Source organism: Chironomus tepperi, unplaced genomic scaffold (genome assembly GCF_022539635.2).
Source record: "Chironomus tepperi strain 1889 unplaced genomic scaffold, CSIRO-AGI_Ctep_v1 contig_85, whole genome shotgun sequence".
NCBI classification, from domain to species: Eukaryota; Metazoa; Arthropoda; class Insecta; order Diptera; family Chironomidae; genus Chironomus; species Chironomus tepperi.
In genome coordinates, this window is record NW_027226207.1 from 852,421 (window position 1) to 871,882 (window position 19,462).

At 31.0% G+C, this 19,462-nt stretch overlaps 1 protein-coding gene across 1 annotated transcript; it reads right to left on the reverse strand.

The window, feature by feature from the left end:
- Positions 1–823: 823 nt before the first annotated feature.
- Positions 824–15,918, reverse strand: LOC139086386 (protein spitz-like). The gene is made up of 7 exons (XM_070634824.1): positions 15,446–15,918; positions 13,829–14,516; positions 4,055–4,210; positions 1,511–1,685; positions 1,389–1,450; positions 998–1,321; positions 824–932 (listed from the first exon to the last, which is right to left on the reverse strand). The coding sequence occupies exons 2-6, from the start codon at positions 13,908–13,910 to the stop codon at positions 1,077–1,079; spliced, it is 720 nt and encodes a 239-aa protein (XP_070490925.1). The 5' UTR covers positions 13,911–14,516; positions 15,446–15,918; the 3' UTR covers positions 824–932; positions 998–1,076.
- Between the last annotated feature and the right edge of the window lie 3,544 nt (positions 15,919–19,462).

The following is a 19,462-nucleotide window of genomic DNA, read 5'->3' on the forward strand; positions in this document are numbered from 1 at the left end:
TTTACTGGGATATTCAGACATGATTCTAATAAGAAAATTTTGAAGACATCGAGAAGGATTTAGAATGTGACTATATGGAACTGATCATCTCATTTCCAATGGATCTGGACAGCATTTGCAGAGATCCTTCAGAAATACCTATTGCCGTCAGAATTGATGACTAACCTAAATAGCCATTAAATCACAAATTTTCACCATAATCACTCAATATTTTCTAAATTATCAAGCTTATCAATCACAAAACAGTGTTTGTTTTAAAAAGTCATATCCAATTTAAGGAAATATATCATCAAAACCATCTGTCGTAAAATAAGGAAAAAAAAAGGTTTTTATCACGTGCCATAAAACTAATGGCCAGCTATTCGTCTGTTGACAAACAAATCGTCATGTTTCATTAGGAGGAAGATGTCGAGAACGAATTGTCGGGGAATGGACATGTTCATAATAAGTTAATGCCATCTGACAAGCAAGTTTTTCGGATTTGGTCCACTTAAATTTTTTGCTTTATGGATATAAGTGAGTGATGTTTATTTATAGCATATTTACAAGGGTGTTAAATATTATTCTAAGAAAATGATCATCTGCAGTCATAGATATTTTATTATGACATCCAGCACATTATGATTATGAAGAAGAAATAGAACAAATTGATGAAAATGACAAGCGCGTATGGGATCATAAAAACTAACCGATGAGACTGTAACCGACAGAAAGCTGTAAAAGTATGTAACAGTTGTTGCAGCCACAGTCGCTATATTTCATAAAAATCAAAACAAACGCAATTTGTGTGACTTTAAATTTATTTTTGTTCATAAATAAAAAGCTTTATTTTGAGTAGTCTAATATCACAGCAATAAAATAAGATTTTCCATCAAGTCTTTTAACTCTTCCTTTGTGTCATTCGTGCCTCTAACGACGCTTCACTGGGCCCACTGCAAAGAATGACATCCAGATAATTAAAATTATACTTTTGTTTCATTTATGTCAAACAACTTACGACTTCAAATTTCATCCATCAGATCCGATTCATTTCCATTGAACAATCTTTAATCTTTGAAATCTTAAACTTCATTCTGTCATCCATTGTGGTATTTAATGACAATAGTAAACTGATCTGAAATTTGACATCCACTCTGACATCGATGAAGCTTAATTATGTCATGATGATGATTTATCTTTTGACTTTCAACTTCAAATTCGCACTGCTTAATAGCATGCTTTTTGAGGTAGACGAAGCATCCAACAATGCATGCGAGTAGTAGGGCAGCAACGGCACCTCCGGCTATACTTGCTGTCTCTAGCATTACACGAGATCTTGCAGCTGTTTTGGAGAGAAATTTGATTTTTAGATAAAGACTCTAAGGAACTAGATTTTTCTATAGACTTACATAAATATGAGTTGTCGAGATTCTTGTAGTCGCATCTCGGTCCAATGTATCCATCTTTGCATCTATTAAAAAAGAAAATTTATTAAAAATGCTCAAAAAGCAGTTGATGTGCCTGAACTTACTCGCAATTATAGAGGACCTCCATGCCTAATTTGACAGCGAAGCATGTGGCACCATTTAGACAGTACCACGTTGCATATGCATCAGGACATTTGTAAGTATGGAATGTAATATTTGGTCTTGGACTTGGTGTTGGTGTTGTGCGTGGCTTATAAATTGTGCGACTTCTACAAGCATCTGAAAGTGAAAATTTTTGAATTTGAATTAATTGTATTGTTCAACTTCCCATTAATCATGATTGTTTCCCTCCCGTAATTTCTCTTTTCGCTCATTTTAAATTAATTAAATTTCATAGAAAAATATGGAATTGCTAAGCATTCAATCAGGTATGTATTAGTTTGTAAGAAATAGCAATAAAAAATGCGGCAGAGCGGCCGTTGCATGCTCTCAGTGATTTAAAGGAATTTTCATTAGAATGTTTCAGCTTCTTATTTCTTGGAAATCGTTAGACCACGACCTCGAAATGTTAATTTCACGTGTAGCACGCAATTAAGCTCACATGGCATTTAAATTTACAATTATGGAGTTCATCAAACCAATTCACGCACTGCTCTTGTTCTTGCTCTTCTTCAAAGTGTGCAAAATGTAGCCCCTACTAGCTACAATAATTACACGTGAAAATTGTGTCTCTTTTGTGCAATTTCTAATGAGGGCAATTGACTTTATTGTTCATTTTGGGTGGCTGGTTTGTCATCATGAAAATTCATAATTACTAACATTTAAACTCATTAGTGTTTTATAGTTTGATTGCTGCCATAACGTATTCATGTTCAACTCTATGATTCCGTGTCGATTCATCGAATAGCTTTAAAAATTGAGGAAAAACTTTTTGAGGTGGGAAAAAATTAAAGTCGCCATTTTGTTCTTTTGACAGTGTAGCATTTGGGTTTGGTAATTAGCAAAGGGCAGCAAGCAGTAGAACCAATTTGGACGCCAATTTAGAGAGGTCATGGACTACAGTTGATTTGCATGGCAAGTGAAGTAAGTCTAATACTTTAAAGGTCTGGTGACATTTCGTTGCTAGTTAAACTTTAAAAAGTTATATAGTTGTCGACCAAGCATGAGCAGATTTACAAGGAAACCATCAATGTAATCAGACTAATTCAGCAATAATCATAAAAAGTCATCAATTTAATGTAAAATGCGCTCCATAAATTTCAATAAAATCAAATTAAGTATCTACCTCCGACCTTTAAATTATTTAGTCCATTCATTGCCTCTTTTTTGAATATGACACCACTTTGGAAAGAGTAGACGACTGTTTGTTGCTAACAACCATTGCCTGCTGTTTAGCTTTTTTACTCTCTTTTATGTACATGTATGTATGTCGTGTGCCTATCCTTAATTTTCATTAAATATTTTTCTTTTTTTTGCATCATAAGGCTTTCAAGTAATATCAAATTACAGGCCAAATGGCACAAAACTGTAGCAAAAAACTTCTTTTTCTTTGCCTTTAAACAACGAAAAAATTTAAAATTCATTTAAAGAAATAAAAATGTTCTTATTGTTAAGCAAAAAAAGAATCTTAAAGAGGAATAATACATTTAATAAAGCAATTGCACAACTGCTCTAATAATTCTTTCATCCCTACTAGCTACACTGTGCTATTATACATACCTAAACCCGAATGTGTATTATAATAATTGAAAAATAAAAAAACCAAAGGAAAAATTGTGAATATAAAACAAAATTCCTCTATTCATGAACTGTATATAAAGTTTAATAGTGAATACAATGAAAATATATTCATGAGCAGTATGTCACAGTAAATAATAGGCTTGTGCCCAATTTACCATCCATTAAAAACATTATGTCTCTCTTATTCACTCGCTCCTTTTTTCATTTCTTCTTCTTAAGCATTCATTCATATAATGTATGAATAAGACCCGATAAAAAGAAATGAAAAATGTGTTGAGCGAAATGTAATTTGAGAGGATGGAAACAGGAAGAGACACAAGGTGCAAAATCTAAAACAAGCATGAGGAGAACGGCGAAAAAAGGAAGGAACCCCGAAATAAATATATCTGTGTATACATGCATGTTTGTATGCACAATATGATTTGTTCTGTGTTCTTATATGTTTACACATATGCTTCAGCAGCATCAAATAAAACGGTGGTAAATACGGAGCAAAAAAAGAAGAGAATCTTATTGTAGCTTTTTGTGTGTGCCTTACATTGTCAGTTTATTAAGTGCGTTGAAATTTCACGTTTTAAAATGCGTAGAATTGTTGATTATTTTAGGATAAACTTGTTTGTTTTGGGTATAATTTACAATTTTTCAGGATTTTTGAGGATACAAATGTGTTTCATGAACCGAATTCTGCATGAATAAAGCCTTGCCACATTTTTCTAGCTAATTGTCATTCAAAATTTAGTTAAATAAGCTAAATTACCTCAAAATATCAATTTAACTTTTCGAAGTGAGCAAAAATTTGACAAAACTCAATTTTTTGAATTTTAAAAATTCGTTCAAATTCAAAATTAGATTAAAAATGCGCCCCAAACCCTTTGTGTAGAACTTAAACATAATTCAATATTATTTACCTGTAACATCACATATTGTACTAAAAAATAACATTAAAACTATTGGCATTGTGAAGATACGATTAAAAAATCGACAGCTGGGCACTTTGAGATTGACGTTGTGGCTTCGTTGATTTTTCATCTCATTTTTATGCTTGACTTGTATTCGTCTTCGTCCTGAAAATAAAAGAGATGAAGAAACTTTCAATATTGTATTATATTCGATTGATGAACTGTTCATGTCCATCAAAAATGAGAATTGCTTTATGTACTTAAAAGAGAAGTAAAGAGAATGAATTTTTGATAGATATGAGAAATTTCTTTCTGGCCAAGAAACGAAAACTTCAACGGAACAGCGGACTTAATTTTTTTGTTATATTTTTTAGTTTCACAAGAAATAACCGCTGATTGAAACAAATAATAATAATCATCATCGACTGAATGTACTCAATATTTATAAAGAACAACATCATGTATAATAATTTTCAATCAAATGCCAAATTTCACAGCCCATCGAGTCCGATACCGGGAGCGAACAAATTAACACACAGCGCGCAAAGAATAAACTGAATTAAAGTGTTTTATATTTTTTTTCTCTTACTTTCAAGTGATTATCTGTTGCACATCGGCATATTTTCGGTATATCTTCAAAAAAAAAGCAGCTCAACAAGAGGAACAAGAAGAGAAAAAGGGAAGGCAAAGCCGCGCTTTTATTTGTTTATTGACTTTACTTTACTTTTTTTTTTGCTTCGAGGAGCCTCAATGGTAACCGCTAACAATTTTCTCATATCGCACGCTCCACTGAATTTTGCACGAATTTTCAATTCTTCTTTGGAGAAGAAGTGGAGGCAGATGATGTTTCGTTATGATTCAATTGTTTCTCATCGCTTATTTTTTTGCTTGCTTTATGCCTTTATATTTAATATTATATTATTTTAAATAAGAAAATTAATCACTTGCTTCTTTGGTTTTTCTCCTTCTTTTCCATCTCTCGCCTCTTTATCTTGCTGTAGTTTTTTTTACCTTACTTTATTTTACTTTACTGATCTCATGAAATTATTTTTAAAAAGCATTATAAAGCATCATAATTTTTCATCCTTCACATCATCACATTTGCCGGCTTTTTTTTTACATCGCATAAGCACACAGTTATTGCGCGAGCATGAAATGAATTATAAAGAGTGAGGGTAAGAAGCAAGTGAATTGTTTAAAGAATTTATTGGTTGGCTAGGTGGACGTTTAATGTCATGTCTCATTATTTTTGAGATTCTAACGACTAATTGAGACTGGAACTTCTTTAACTTATGGTAGGTAGATTTGTATTAAAGGAACTTGACATTCGGAACTATCCTTTGAACTTATATGGGAATTTCTGTGTTTTAGAGTCTTAATTGACTGTCAAAATTGTAAGCCACGGTCCACTAGTATGCCCATGAACTGTTGTTAATCCTGCTCTTTACAAGATTTAACAACACTTTGCCCTAAACTGATCGATATGAAGTCTGAATTAAGTAGTATCAAGCCATATTCAAAGATAATTCACAATGGACCAACAGGTACTAAAGATCATCATTTCTACACAAAATTGATCACACAACTAAGCTGTTCTTAAACATGACTATGCATATAAAGCATTATGTCACAACAAAATACCTTAAATAATCCCAAATCCCCATCAAAACAAAACAGTCCATCAACAAAAGTCTCACGCTACTCATCCACAAAATTACCATACCCTTATCATCCAATTAAGATAGTCACCCAAATCGCTAATCAATTGATTGAGATGAAGTGAGGCAGTGAGTGAAAAAAATTGGTGAAAAAACATAAATAGCAATAATCTGACGCTTAAACCTTTAATCCCTAACAATCAACTCATATTTTTTTTGCCTCCTTTCTCATCTTCTTTTATTTTTCTCTGGTTGTTGTCTTTAGTCTCACTCTCTTTTTGCTCTTTCTTTACTGTTTATCGGCAATTGTTCACCGAAAAAAAAAGTTTATTGTTTTTATCACATTCTGCTTGAAAGTTATTAATTGAATTTATCTTCTTTGTTTTTCTTCTTTTTTTCATCTGCTGCTGCCTCATCTTCATCCCAAAAAAATATAAAAGCACAGAAAGAAAATAAAAGAATTGAGTAAAAAAAATTATTTTGTATTCATTGTGAACATGCGATCGGGATTATTTTATAACAGTTTTTTACCTTTGCGCACGCTCTTGATTTTTCTTATTCATTCACATTATCATTATTATTAATAAGAATGATTTTATTGCTTCTTTAATCTCTCAGTTTTGTGAATGAAAACTTCTTCTTTTTTTATATAACAAAAATTAAAATGCGGAACGTTTTGCTTTGGACCCTTAAAGAAAGGTGATTGTTGTAAGTTCTGGTATTTATCATTAATTGTAGGATAATTGAGACGCTTTTCAAAGACTTAACTAAGCTTAACTTACATACTTCATTGACCATACATATAAATTGTCTAATAATTGGTTTACTATTGTAAAACTAAAAACTTTTGAAATTTTAATGAAGATTTTTAACGGAAATTCAAAAATCCGAACAAAAGTTTCAAACCCCGTTAAAAGTTGTTCACTTCGAAAAGTTTTATTCGTTTTTCTAAACTTTGAGAAACATTAAAGTAAAGCTTTAAAGTATTTTTTATTTAAAAAAGTGGCAAGGATCAAATAGAATTTATTCCATGCCGATTTGTGATTCGTTTAAGGGTGAATAAGTGATTTTGTGTTTTTCATAGTTTCAACCCCCGTTTAAAATCTTAAGTCATTTGAAAATGACAATGATCTCTTAATGTCTGATCAAATATCCTAATTGTCCATACATAATAAAGTATATGGAAATTAAAGAGAATGACTCATAATCCTTATTAATTCACCACCCAAAGTGAATAAAGATCCAGATATATATATAAACCACAAAAAATCCAGCAAATCATCGCAAACAGAGACTTTGATTGTCTTCGCACTCATTATTCACAAATCTTCTTATGGAAATTACTTCTCTCTTCATTTCTATCTCCTGTTAAGGCGTTAATAATCACATTGTATAAGAATTTATCTTACGGCACGCGCTCATTTATCAATTGGATATTAATTTTTTGTGGTAATAGGCAATAATTAAAAATGAAGTGAAAAATATTAAAATATTAATTATTGACGATTTATTGTGTGCTATTGAAAGTTGTGAGTTTCAGCACTTTTATAAAAAAATATGAAAGATCAAAAAAATCTTTTAAATTTAATTATGTCTATTTTAATATCATATCCATAAGAACAATATAAAATATAAATTTCAATTCAATAAAACATCATTTCGAAAGCGAGCTAGGTGCTGTATAATAGAATAATATGAAATCACTATGATTATTGTTTTTAAATTAATATAAAAAAATTGAATTAATTGAAATTTATTTCATGCTTTCTCACGGCTTGAATTTCATCTTTTCTTATCCTTCTCATTCGCTTTATTTATTTCACATTTAAATATAAAGACACACGAGGCGATGAAGAAATTAAACAAATACATTTTTATATTCCTACTCGATTAAGAAAAAAAATGAGAAAAACCTTCTTTTTCTCTTATTCGGATCCACCTCCTCGATGTAAATCTTAAATACATTCAAAATTCACCGAAATGCATTTGAATAAATTTTATGCAGCATAAAAATCTTCTAAATTTGAATTTTTCTTACTGTTTAATTTGCATCATCATCATCATAATGATCGTTAGCATTTAAGCACTCTCTGCGATATAAGCCATTTATACATGCAACATATTATTCATACAATTTAAATTGTGTGTACGATGGAATTTAATTAAACTCCAAATGATTTAATGCAGTCGCACCTTTTGATGGAGAATTTTTGTTTATTGCTATGGATTTTGGGATGATGGAGAATTATGATTGGAATTGTATTTGATTTGTGGGAAGTTGCTGCTATAGAATGATAAGTTGCTCAATCTAGACAGTAATTCATCTGTTGCTAGTGCCAGTTCTTTGATAGATCAGATTAAAATTATAGTCAAAGTTTCAGGCCCCGCTAAAAGTTGTTCACTTCGAAAAGTAAAATTAATTTTTCTAGACTTTGGCAGACATTAAAGCTGTGCTTTATAATCTTTCTTACTTAAAAAAGCGGCAACAATCAGATAAAACCTATTTTATGTCCCTTTGTGTCTTTTAAAGTGAACAATTGATTTTAAATCTTTCATAGTTTCAAACCCCATTTAAAATCTTATCCAACTTTCTTAGTAACCTTTGCCTGTAATTAACCATCCAATCAACACCAACCGAAGAGCTCATGGGAATTTGTTTTTGATAAATGCAATATTGTACTTAACATTGGAAATCAGCAAGTAGCCAGTGATAGACAAAAGAGGGAGGTCATTAGTTACAATTGATCTGTGTAGTCTTCATTATGCTAACTGACCACTTAATTTTAAAGTGTATCAACTCAAACAAGTCATTAACATTCAAACCCTAAATAAATTATTACAACAACTTAATTCATCTGTAGCAACTTGAAGGACGCCTAAACCTCTTCAATTGTATGCCACAAGCAATTTACTTGTTCACAAAACAATGCACGAATGGTTAAAAAGCTTTTATCACAAACATTCCATTGTGGAATTGAAAACTATTTTCTTCGTATTTATTTGCATACATTTTCATTTTTCCATGCATACTATGAAAATGATGTCACATGAAGGAGCGTGAAACAATTCAGATAATTAGCAAAATTTGAATAAGTTAAAGAATTTTGTTTGCTTTTCAGTCAGTTTATAAAGTTTAAATTCCTTGAAAATTCTTTTAAAGACAATAAAAATATTGTCACATTTTAGATGCCTGACTGTATGAGACATCACACATATTTTTGAATGAATGAAGTGGTCTTCTTATTCGAGCACAATTCAGTGAATTATTGGCTCTTCATTAATTCCATTAAAAATATGATTTGATATTATTAAATATTCATAACAGCATACTGGAAGGAACACAAGGGAAGAGAGAGAATAAAATTGTGTCTGCATTTTTTCATGTACCTTGTTGATATATGCATTCTTAACTGCCACAGCAATAATGAAAAGAAGATTATTTGTATCAGTCAATGCACACACAAGAGAATCTTAAGACAAAGAGAGATGAAAATTTTCAAAATAATTAGTTGCGTCTTTGGGGCGAATATGCAGCAGTAGTATATGCGCTCTTTATGCTTCTTGATCAGTGGACTTCACTATGCATTTTTCTCATCTCCGTATGCTTAACGTAGCTCCAAGCGCATATAAACATTCATTTCTGTTTCGTTGCTGCTGCTTTGCAATCTTTTTTATCCTCTGTGCTGTTCGTTTTGATTTTCGTGGCTCGAGGCTATGAAAACAATATTAACTCTATTGCTCTTTGGTGATTTCAAACCTATATGCTGCTGTTGTAGCTGCTGTTGCCCAATATAATATTGAGAACGATATAATAATATTCATGAATATTGGGATATATTAAAAGAGAGTAAGGAAGATGGAGACAGAGAGCCTAAACCAATTATGCAATCCAGAGCCACAATTTAATCAGTGTTGGGAATCGCTGTAGGCATGAGCTTGTATTTGTCTGAAGATTTCCCTTACTTAAGTCTAATTGAGTGACCTAAGCAGCTATAAGATTGACGTAATGAATATAGTGGAACTAAGCCTCAAAATCATAGTCAATCTAGTCTAAACTAGACTCCAACACTGACTTTAGGTAAGGTGAATATAATATATACAAAATTGAGAGCGAATAAAGGAGACTGAATTGCATGCTGAAGATCTTCTGTTGCCTTTTATTCATTTTATCTTTCAAAACATTAAATGTCTGACGTGTGTAATTTTGCTGGAATTTTAATCTCTTTGCTGCTCTTTTTTGCGTCCCGAAATAAATGAACGACTGAATGTATAAAGGCATTTGATTAACAATCGCATGTTGATGATTTCTAATGTGTGTAAGCTTTTTTGGTCAGGTGCATAATCTACCTTTTGGTTAAAGATTTAAGCATATCTATATTGTTTGAATCTGCTTCTGCTGCTGCTCGCCAAAAAAAAAGTCTTGATTGCATTTTTTTTAATGTTATTAGTTAGTCCATGCCATTATCGGCATGTGTTCAAAATTGATCAATGGAAATAGTTCTTGTGCTTATTATTGGCAATAATTCCTTTACATATTACTAATTATTAAGTTTCAAAATATTGAAGGTATGATAATCTTTACTTCAATAATAGGACTTTAATGTTCTCTCAACAACTTATACTGGACATAATTTATGCTTCTCGAATACACAAAATAAATTGCCCGAAAGAATTTTCTTTTCGCATTTATGAGTCATCATCTTCTACCCCCATTAAGTCACAGTTTGTATTATGTTTTCTTGATTTTTTTGTTAGTGCTGATCTGCTGCTGTTTTGAAATGCAATTTTGTTAGATTGTATCTATGATTATGCGATTTGAAGTCTGTTGGAAATGTAATTTATGGGACGGCTTGTTGGAAAGGATTAGGAGTGAGTTCAAGATTTGCTTGCTGTTCCTTAAAGTACTTTAATATTAAATGTTATGTATATGCCTTTTTTTTGGCAATAAAGTAGTCTGCTCGGGCGTTGTTAGTAAGAGAATTGAATCTACAGCTGTAAAATTGCTGATATTTGACCACTTGCCCAAGGAGCTCTATATATTCGTCATATTGAGCATGCCATGTCGGGTACTCTTATCCCAAAAATCACATGACTTACATTTGTCCTTGCGCATTACTCGAGTTGGACAACAAAGTGATTTCTATACAGTCATCGAGATCTTAACCAAAGTTATTCGTCTCAGTAAGTCTCATACTCTCATGTCTATATGTCTGCGAAAACCGACCGCTCTAGTGATTCAACTCATGTTTAATTTCCTAGTCTATGTCTGCGAAAACCTGCTCCCAAAAAGCAAAACTTTCGAAACCCATAAAAACTTTTTTATATTTTATAATAGACATCATAACCCCCTTGAGTCTACTCGACCGGTAGAGAACGGCACAATTACGAAAAAAAAAGAAATAAAATATTTAAGTAAAATAAAGTTTAAAGCAATTGCTTTCTTTGATTGATGCACCGCTACCGCCTTTCCTATTACAGCAAATAACAACAGCAATAATATAAAAAGCATGAAAATACAGTGTAATGCAATAATAATTAGTTCCCGATGTAATTATCTTGTTAGGGTATGTAAAAAGCCTTTTTATGTATTTCTTCTTGATTCCTTTTCTTAAAATGCACATACATTCATAATAACTTTAATGTATTCCTACATATGTAAATTAAGTTTCAGTATTGTACAATACAGTTCAAAGTAAGCAAGGGCTACATAAACATTTCCATAATCGCCTTTTGTTGTTCTTTACGTTTTTTATTTTTAATTCTTGAGGAATTATTTAAGGGTTGCATGGTAGAGAAACAAAAGAGGCATAAGAGTACGTAGCATGAACATGAAGATTGAGAGACACAACAACGTGATAATATCGCCATTAACTTAAACGAAAAAAAAAATATAATAAACATTTCGTATTGGATTACTGTCATACTGTAGTTAAGCATGGCATAACAGCACATACGATGAAGAGAGAAAATCCTTAGATGGCTTCAAATTCATTTTAAATGAAATTTTAATTAAGTTAATGCACAAGAAAGAAATGTCAATGCACATATATAGGAAAAGAATTAACCCTCATAACTTCCTTTTTTTGTTTAGACACAAGACATTGAGACTCAATAGAGTCATGAATACGAAAATGTTGAGAAACAAAAATAAGAAAGTAAGATTTTTCGTCTTCTTCATGATCGGGACAATGTTATCTTAATGAAAATAAAAATTAGTGTGGGGAGAGAACCTCGATTTCACTGTGCAGTCTATTACTTTAATGATTTTTCTTCGTTTTCTTCGACAATAATCATTAATGTTTATGAGAGAAGATTTATACATTAAGATTATTAAGTTTTTCCTTATTGTGATGTGTTATTGTCGTCAAATTTATTATTATTGTTCTTATAAACACAGAAAAATGGTGAAAATGAAGTTTTCTGTTTCTACGGGTTGGATCTTTGAATACCGATAATCTCTTACTGTTCCGATGATAATCGCAATGTTTTATTCAGTATGAATATGATTAATATTTAGAAAGATTGCAAATAATGTTTATTCTTCAAAATCTAAATTAATAATAAGGATTTCAAAAAGGGGAAATCAACTACCTAATTCAGAAAATTTAAATTTAAAATGACAGTTGACATATTATCAACATTTAGTAGGCTTTGATTGATTAAATGTTAACGGAATTAATATACAGTATCAAAAAGAAATTCACAGCAATTAAAGTTACCTTTGATTTTTAAATAATTCAATTTTGTGAAAAAACAGTTCAGACAATCCAATTAGAAGTAAATTTCAGTGGAAATTCAAAGGTCTACAGTCTTTCAAATCTTCTTAACAGGTAAGTAAGCCAACATTTATTTAAATAAACATCCAATTGAGTAAGAAAACTTAAGGAAAAATCAATTTTCAGTCATAAAGTCAGAATGTGTTAAAAATTAGACTTCAAATGTTTCTAATAATAGACAAATTGTCATATTAACATCAAAAGTTATTAAAAGAAACAACTAGAATAATTTAAACAACCGCTTAATTTTGTTGAAAATCCATACCAATAACTTAATTTAATATATAAACTGCCGTTCTCATGAAATCAAAAGAAATCTTTCTTAAATGCATTTAAAGAAACATTTTCACTCAATGAGATTAACCTTCTTAGACTCTTTAGTGTGTTTTTTTGGATGAGCAAGATGAAAATTAGTAAATTATTTTTGTTTTTTTCGTTCTTCAGCCGTAGAGATGTCAATTAACACTTGTGTGTTTAATGAATTAAGAGAACAAATGCACTTCTTAACGCTCCTCTATATCTTCTAATTTTCCTCTTCTTCTTCATTTTCTCTCTATTATGTATGAAAATTGGGGGAAGGGTGTTTGGGAAAAAATTATTTTTATAAATAAATTTTATCTTTCGATCTTTTTCCCAAAAAAACAAAAAATATAGAAGAAATTGTTCGTTGAATTTCAAGGCTTCCTCACTAAACTATGACGGTTATTTGCAGATGTTCGATTAAAGTTGAAATTCAATATTTTCAAATTTTTAGCGCATTTTTGATATGCTGTCGGACTGGCTGAGTGAGGTGTTAGATCTCAGCAATCAGACATTCTAGAGAGCTAGGATTTGATGCATTAGCTCCGTTTTATTGAGTTTTTGGCTTATCGTTTGATCTGGTTGCTTAAAACCATTTCTAAAAGCTTTAATTAATTTTTCCTCAATATTTTGAAAATTTCCACTTGTCAAAGATTTGAATTATTTTTGACCGTTATTTTTCAAATAAAATTTGATCGTTATTTTTCATGAAAGATAGTCATTTTTTCCATCAAAGTGTTTACGTCTCTCGATGACAAAGATATTCAACATTTATTTGTTTGAAAAATTGACCGGTAAATTTCAAATTATAAAATGTTGAAAGATTTACTCAATTCCAGCTTGTTTCTGTGTCAAAAGAGAAAAAGATAGACACAAAGAATGCAATTTTACGCACAATTATCGTGTTTGAACATGAAATTTACCACGAAAAGATTTGTGGATAAAAAAATAAGGACAAGAAAAACATCACAGAGGAAGGAATTCTCTTTTTTTTTTTGTTAAAAAAAGTAAAGTAAATTATATTTTTTGTCAACAATTCCGAGACTTACCTGAGAAACGGGTCAAGAATTTGAGTAATCCATTCGTTAATACCTTCATAATTGTTACGTGCTGCAATCTATCTGTCTGCATTTGTTTTAATTTTAGGTTCCAAATATAGTTTTAAGTTTTAATTCGCAACTGTTTCTCTTTTTCTTGTTCTTCAAAGTCTTTTTTTTAAATAATTTTTTGCACTCTAGTTTTTTCCACCGAATTAATAATATAGAAACTTAAAAACGAGCAAGCAGAGAAACTGAAAAAGTTTTTATTTCATTTGTCTATCTGTGGATATAAAAAAAACCAACAATTGAAGAAAAGCTCACGGTATTTTATATTTTTTTGATATTCAACTATTTTACCGTTTTTGAGTTCTTTTGCGTTACTTGCTTACTCTGCTGCGGTTTTTTTTTCTTTCTTTTTTTCTTTTGGATTCACTTAAATGTGTTATAATTTTTACGTTTCGTACTTTTTTTTATTGTTTTAAAAAAAATTTTAACTCATTATTTTTTTTGCTTTAATTAACCAGCACGAAATATATAGTTCACTGAATTTTATTAGCACTATTTTTTTGGCTTATCCATTTCTCGACGCGCTGCGTTGTGATTTCTTCTTTTCTAAGACTTTGTGTGATGTTGTGATGTGCGGTTGACTATGTTGTTGTATGACTGGCTGGCTGACTGACTATTGAGGCTTTGTTGGCTGTGAATGAGAGTGCTTTATTAGTTGGGGATTTTCAAGTTTGATAAAACGTGGGTTAAAAATGCATTTTATAACGATCATTTGAGATTTGAATAATATTTGATTTACATAGTTGAACACCCCTTTTCGAACAAATATTTAGTTAACAATAATTTAGATGATTTTAATTTAAAAATTGAAATTTGAAAGCAAGAACTCTTGAAGAAGAGATCCCAACTGGCAGAAGTTATTCATGGCATCCGAAGCGACCACATGACATCTAAGTGACAGTTTTTGGAACATTTACATACCCTGAATTTACGTTATAAGCCAGTGGCTTATCGGAAGAAAAAAGTTTTCAAAATCGTAAAAAAAGGCTTAATAACGAGTAATGGCTTAGTAAAAAATGTAAACAAATGAAGCAAAAACGAAAATTTTCATAGAAATCTTAAAAATTATCAATTTTTTCTGGTCCTTACTGATTGTTTATATCCGAATATGTCATTTAAAATCGGAAAATTTATTTTATCTAGTTTAATTAATGACTTTTGGTAATGGCTTATTAACGGATACAAAATTTTTTCAGAGTCAAATTTCTTTACTAAGCCAGTGGCTTAGTAACGGGTAGTGGCTTATAACGTAAATTCAGGGTAGTTGCACAATTTGAAATTGGAAAGATTAGAAATTTGTATCAATGACAAACCCCCTTAATATCCCACAAAGCATCGAAAACTTTCCCAAAAAATGCGTCTAAGCCCCAACCCCAAGCGACATCAAATGACAAATTAACTATCTCTACTGCTTCAAAATAAAAAGATTTTTCATTCTCATAGAATTTCTTTTGTTTTTCGCATGACTATCGTGTTTGAAGAAATGAAAATCATATCATTTGATTAATTAAGATATACACATTATTGTGATGGCAATTTAGACACAATTCATACACTTACCTTACTTTTCTATAAATTTATATTTTGCGACTCGTGCGAAAATTTTTAACAATTTTTTTTTTATATATTATATTATAAGAGCACTTTCCACATTAGAGCACTGCTCAACTGTTTCAAAAAAAAAAGTATAAAGAGTTTCACAACAAACAAAACGAAGATCAAATGGAAATTCTATCGAATTGGGCTGATTATTAATTTTCTTTCTTCTATGCAACGATGCCTTTACTCTAAATATTTTATGATCATTTCTTCTTTCCTTAATTAATTTCGATTCTATATGATATTTTATGACTAAATTAACCAGACTTTCTTTTTTTTTCTATCCACAATAATAAAATGTTTCCGGAAAATTAGAAAAAAGAAGTTTTCACGGTTTATTTTAGAATTTTTCTTTTCCTCTCTCTTATGCTGGTTCCTTTATTATGAAAAGCGATGTTTCGATTACTTTATTGATATAAAAATTTAATTTGAACGTCTTCACATACAGAACATCGGCGAAAAACTAAAAATTTCTTTTTGAAAATGTACAAAAAAAATGAGAGAGAAAATGTGTGTTGTTTCCCTAAGCGGTTGAGGTAGACACAAGAAGGTTTCATTTTCAATATTATTTCATGTTATGCACACACTAGTATGATATTCAACTACCACACAATTACCAATGTACTCGCATGTGTGCATGATTTTTTTTTTGTTTTTATCGATCGATCTTGTATGTGCAATCGAAACAGGTAAGCATGTCATTGCATTTCAATCGAATTATGTCATTTGTTGCTAAAGAAACTGGAATTATTATCGAACAAGAATCTCTCAATCCGCCTCCATATAAAATGCGGTAAATTCTTTACTTTTTTGTTGATGTTCATGAGCATTTGCAATGACATTGCTGTATATGTTCCATTTCATCATCTCCTTAGAGCCGAAAAATAATAACTTGCAATTCGGTCGAGCGGTCAATTGTTGATTAATCCTTATTAACAGTCGTCGGTGTCGGTGCATGAAAAACACACACAGCTCATACCTACATCAGATCGTGTTAGAAATTGTCTTATTATTTTAATTGATGGATGTTGTTATTCCTTTTCGGTGAAGTTTGAGGGATTGAGAGTTGAACATTTTTATCTCCGATTTTTAGGGCTTTATTGTTATTTATTTTAAGGATTAATAGTTTATATTCCTGAATTTTTAAGTTTTTTCGAACAGTGTGGCCCAATAAAAGGAACTGGAAGTTCATTAATTCTTGAGAAATCCATTTGCAGATAACAACAATAGAAATGAATGAAAATAGTAAGGAATTTGTACAAAAATAGATCAAAAGAACTTTAGTGCCGGTTGGTGTCTTGAAAAAGGCAATGTTGCAAATATTTTACAAACATTTTGAACATGAATAATGGACTTGAGTGAATAATTGGTTCAGGATATTTTTGTTCGTTGGTTTAATGCTTGAGCTGGGTTGGACAACCAGTGTGTCGTGACACTTTTAAAAATGCCATAAACTGTATGTCATGTGTAGATTTGGTCTTGGCTAACTTTCGAGTTTCCGAAACATAAAAAAGGTTGCACAACACTGTGCTAGAGGCTAATCCTTAAAGTAGATTGATAGAAGTTTGTAAATTTGCAAAATTAATCACACTGAATGTCAAGTTATCAGTTGGACAGGGGTAACCTCAATTTCCTAAGTCAATATTAGTTTAGCTTCGTCAATAGCTCTACAGATTAAAAGAACTGATGTTAAACAAACAATTTTTATTGCCCAAAATCAATTTAATTCGACAAAAAACCAATAAATACCCCTCATAATCCCATCAACCTACAATTTTCATGCTAAATCCCTCAAATTATTAAAAAATCTGTTTTAAATTGTCGGCTATGGATTTAGAAGGACGTTTTAATGGTTTTTCTGTTGGATACAACTTTAGCAAATCACAACAGTCGGCTTCGATATATCTCTCATTTTCGTCAGAAGATCTGAAGATCAGAAGAGAAAAATTATAGACTAAAAAATAACCAATTTCTCCTTTCTCAATCTTCAATTACCCAATTCATGCAGATGACATGGCTTTAAAAGAAGATTTTTCATTAAAAATTTACCTCACAGATTTTTTTTAAGGCTAGAGAAGAGAATAAGAAGAGAAAACAAATAAATGTGTTGCAATATGAATTTAAAGAAGAGGCCGCACAGAACAGAAACGGAGATACAAAAATCACCTGTAAAAGAAAAGAAAAAAAATCAGTCGTCCGAGACCATATAATTCGAAAATGCCAAAAATGACTCATAAAGTAAATATTAAACAAGATTACACAAGACGAAATTGGGAATTAGAGATGGTGATTTGATGATAAGTAATATTTGGCTCTGTTTGTATTTCTTAGTCTCATTTTATTGTTGATAATTTTTGACTTATTTGAGGCAGCGAGAAGAACAAAAGAAGAAGAAGTGATTTTCTTGTACCTTTTTTTGATGCAAAAGAATTGAAGGAATGTTGCTAAATTGGTGTTGCTTGAGGATAAGCGGATTGTCCGTTATGATTTGGGATACATTGTTGAGGATGGTGACTAGCTTGGGATAGTGATGTCCCGTAAAATGAGTTAGTAATACTCTCTGATTGAACGCGAAGTCGACTCGAGTCGATTTCTTTAACAAAATCCTAGTGTGATTAGAGAAGTCCTTTCTAACTAGGGTAACTTAAGGACACAATGACTTCAACCACACGTTGGTTTGCTCTTCGGCACACTAGTATGGCGTGGCATACAGTTTGGATAACACTGATCAAGTTGTCCAGCAAGTTTCCCTGATTTCCCTTTCAAACCGATGAATATACGCTCTAAAAATCCCAAATCAGCATCATTTTGGCAACAGCATCCTTACTTGTTTCGTCATTCTCTGGTCTATAATTTCTTCATCTTTTGTTTCTTACGTATGTGCCTTTTTTCAATAATATTTTTGTTATTTCTCTCGTCTAAGCGATAAACAGCAACACCATTTACCATTTCTTACCTACATCTCATTCTTCATGTCTCTTCTCTCCTATGGTCATTTCATCATCTATCTAATAAATGATTATCGTCGGAAGTTTGTTTTATGATTCCTTCATCAACAGTAAAGGAATTATTTTATATATTTTTGTTCAGTCGGTACTTAAATGAAACAGAAAAAAATAAACTTCATCTTCTCCGATAGATTAGAGATGTATGGTTATTAATTAATTACACACATGATTTTATTTTATTTCTTCTTCAAGTGCTTTTGGGAGGTATAGTTGAAAATTAAGTATAGAAAAAAAAAATCATCATGAGATTTTTATTCTGTTGCTTCTTTTGTTTCTCGACTCATTCACATTGTTCAAATAATCATCACTCAATAAAGCTACTAATATGTTTTAAAATTATTATGGTAGTTGATGATGATCGTTTTTCTTTTATTTCTTCTGTTGTGCTTGTTTCTTTTCTTGTTTGTTGTGTGGTTTATGAGAAGGTAAGCATTAGAAAAATGGCAATTTCATGGAATAGATTTTTTACAAAAGAAACACAGTTTTTTGTATGAATTTATGAATGAATCTTGTTAATAAATGGAACCAAGATCGTAGACATATGATTTTAGAGATACGACAAAGTATCTTACGGCAATCGATCATCAAAAGTCAGTATTAGTTCAAATCATGACTATCAAAACTTACAGTAACTGCTTTGAATTGCTTCTGACTGTATTATGTTCAGTAAATAAATGTGAATCAGTGGCAAATCCAACGGTATTGCTCCGGGTATACTTTAAACTTAATGGATATAACCCATATAAGCGTTAACTACTCTAGATTGAACATCTCAATTCCAAATGATTTTTCTCACTTCTATCATTCTGATTGAGCTACTGATTTGTGCTATACTTACTTCTGTAACTTGTAAATGTAGGAACTTAGAAGAACTAGACATAAAATTATGATATTAATTGTTTGAAAATTGAAAACAAACTAAACACTTCAATTGAGGGTACTAACAACCATAAAAAGGGAACTAACAACC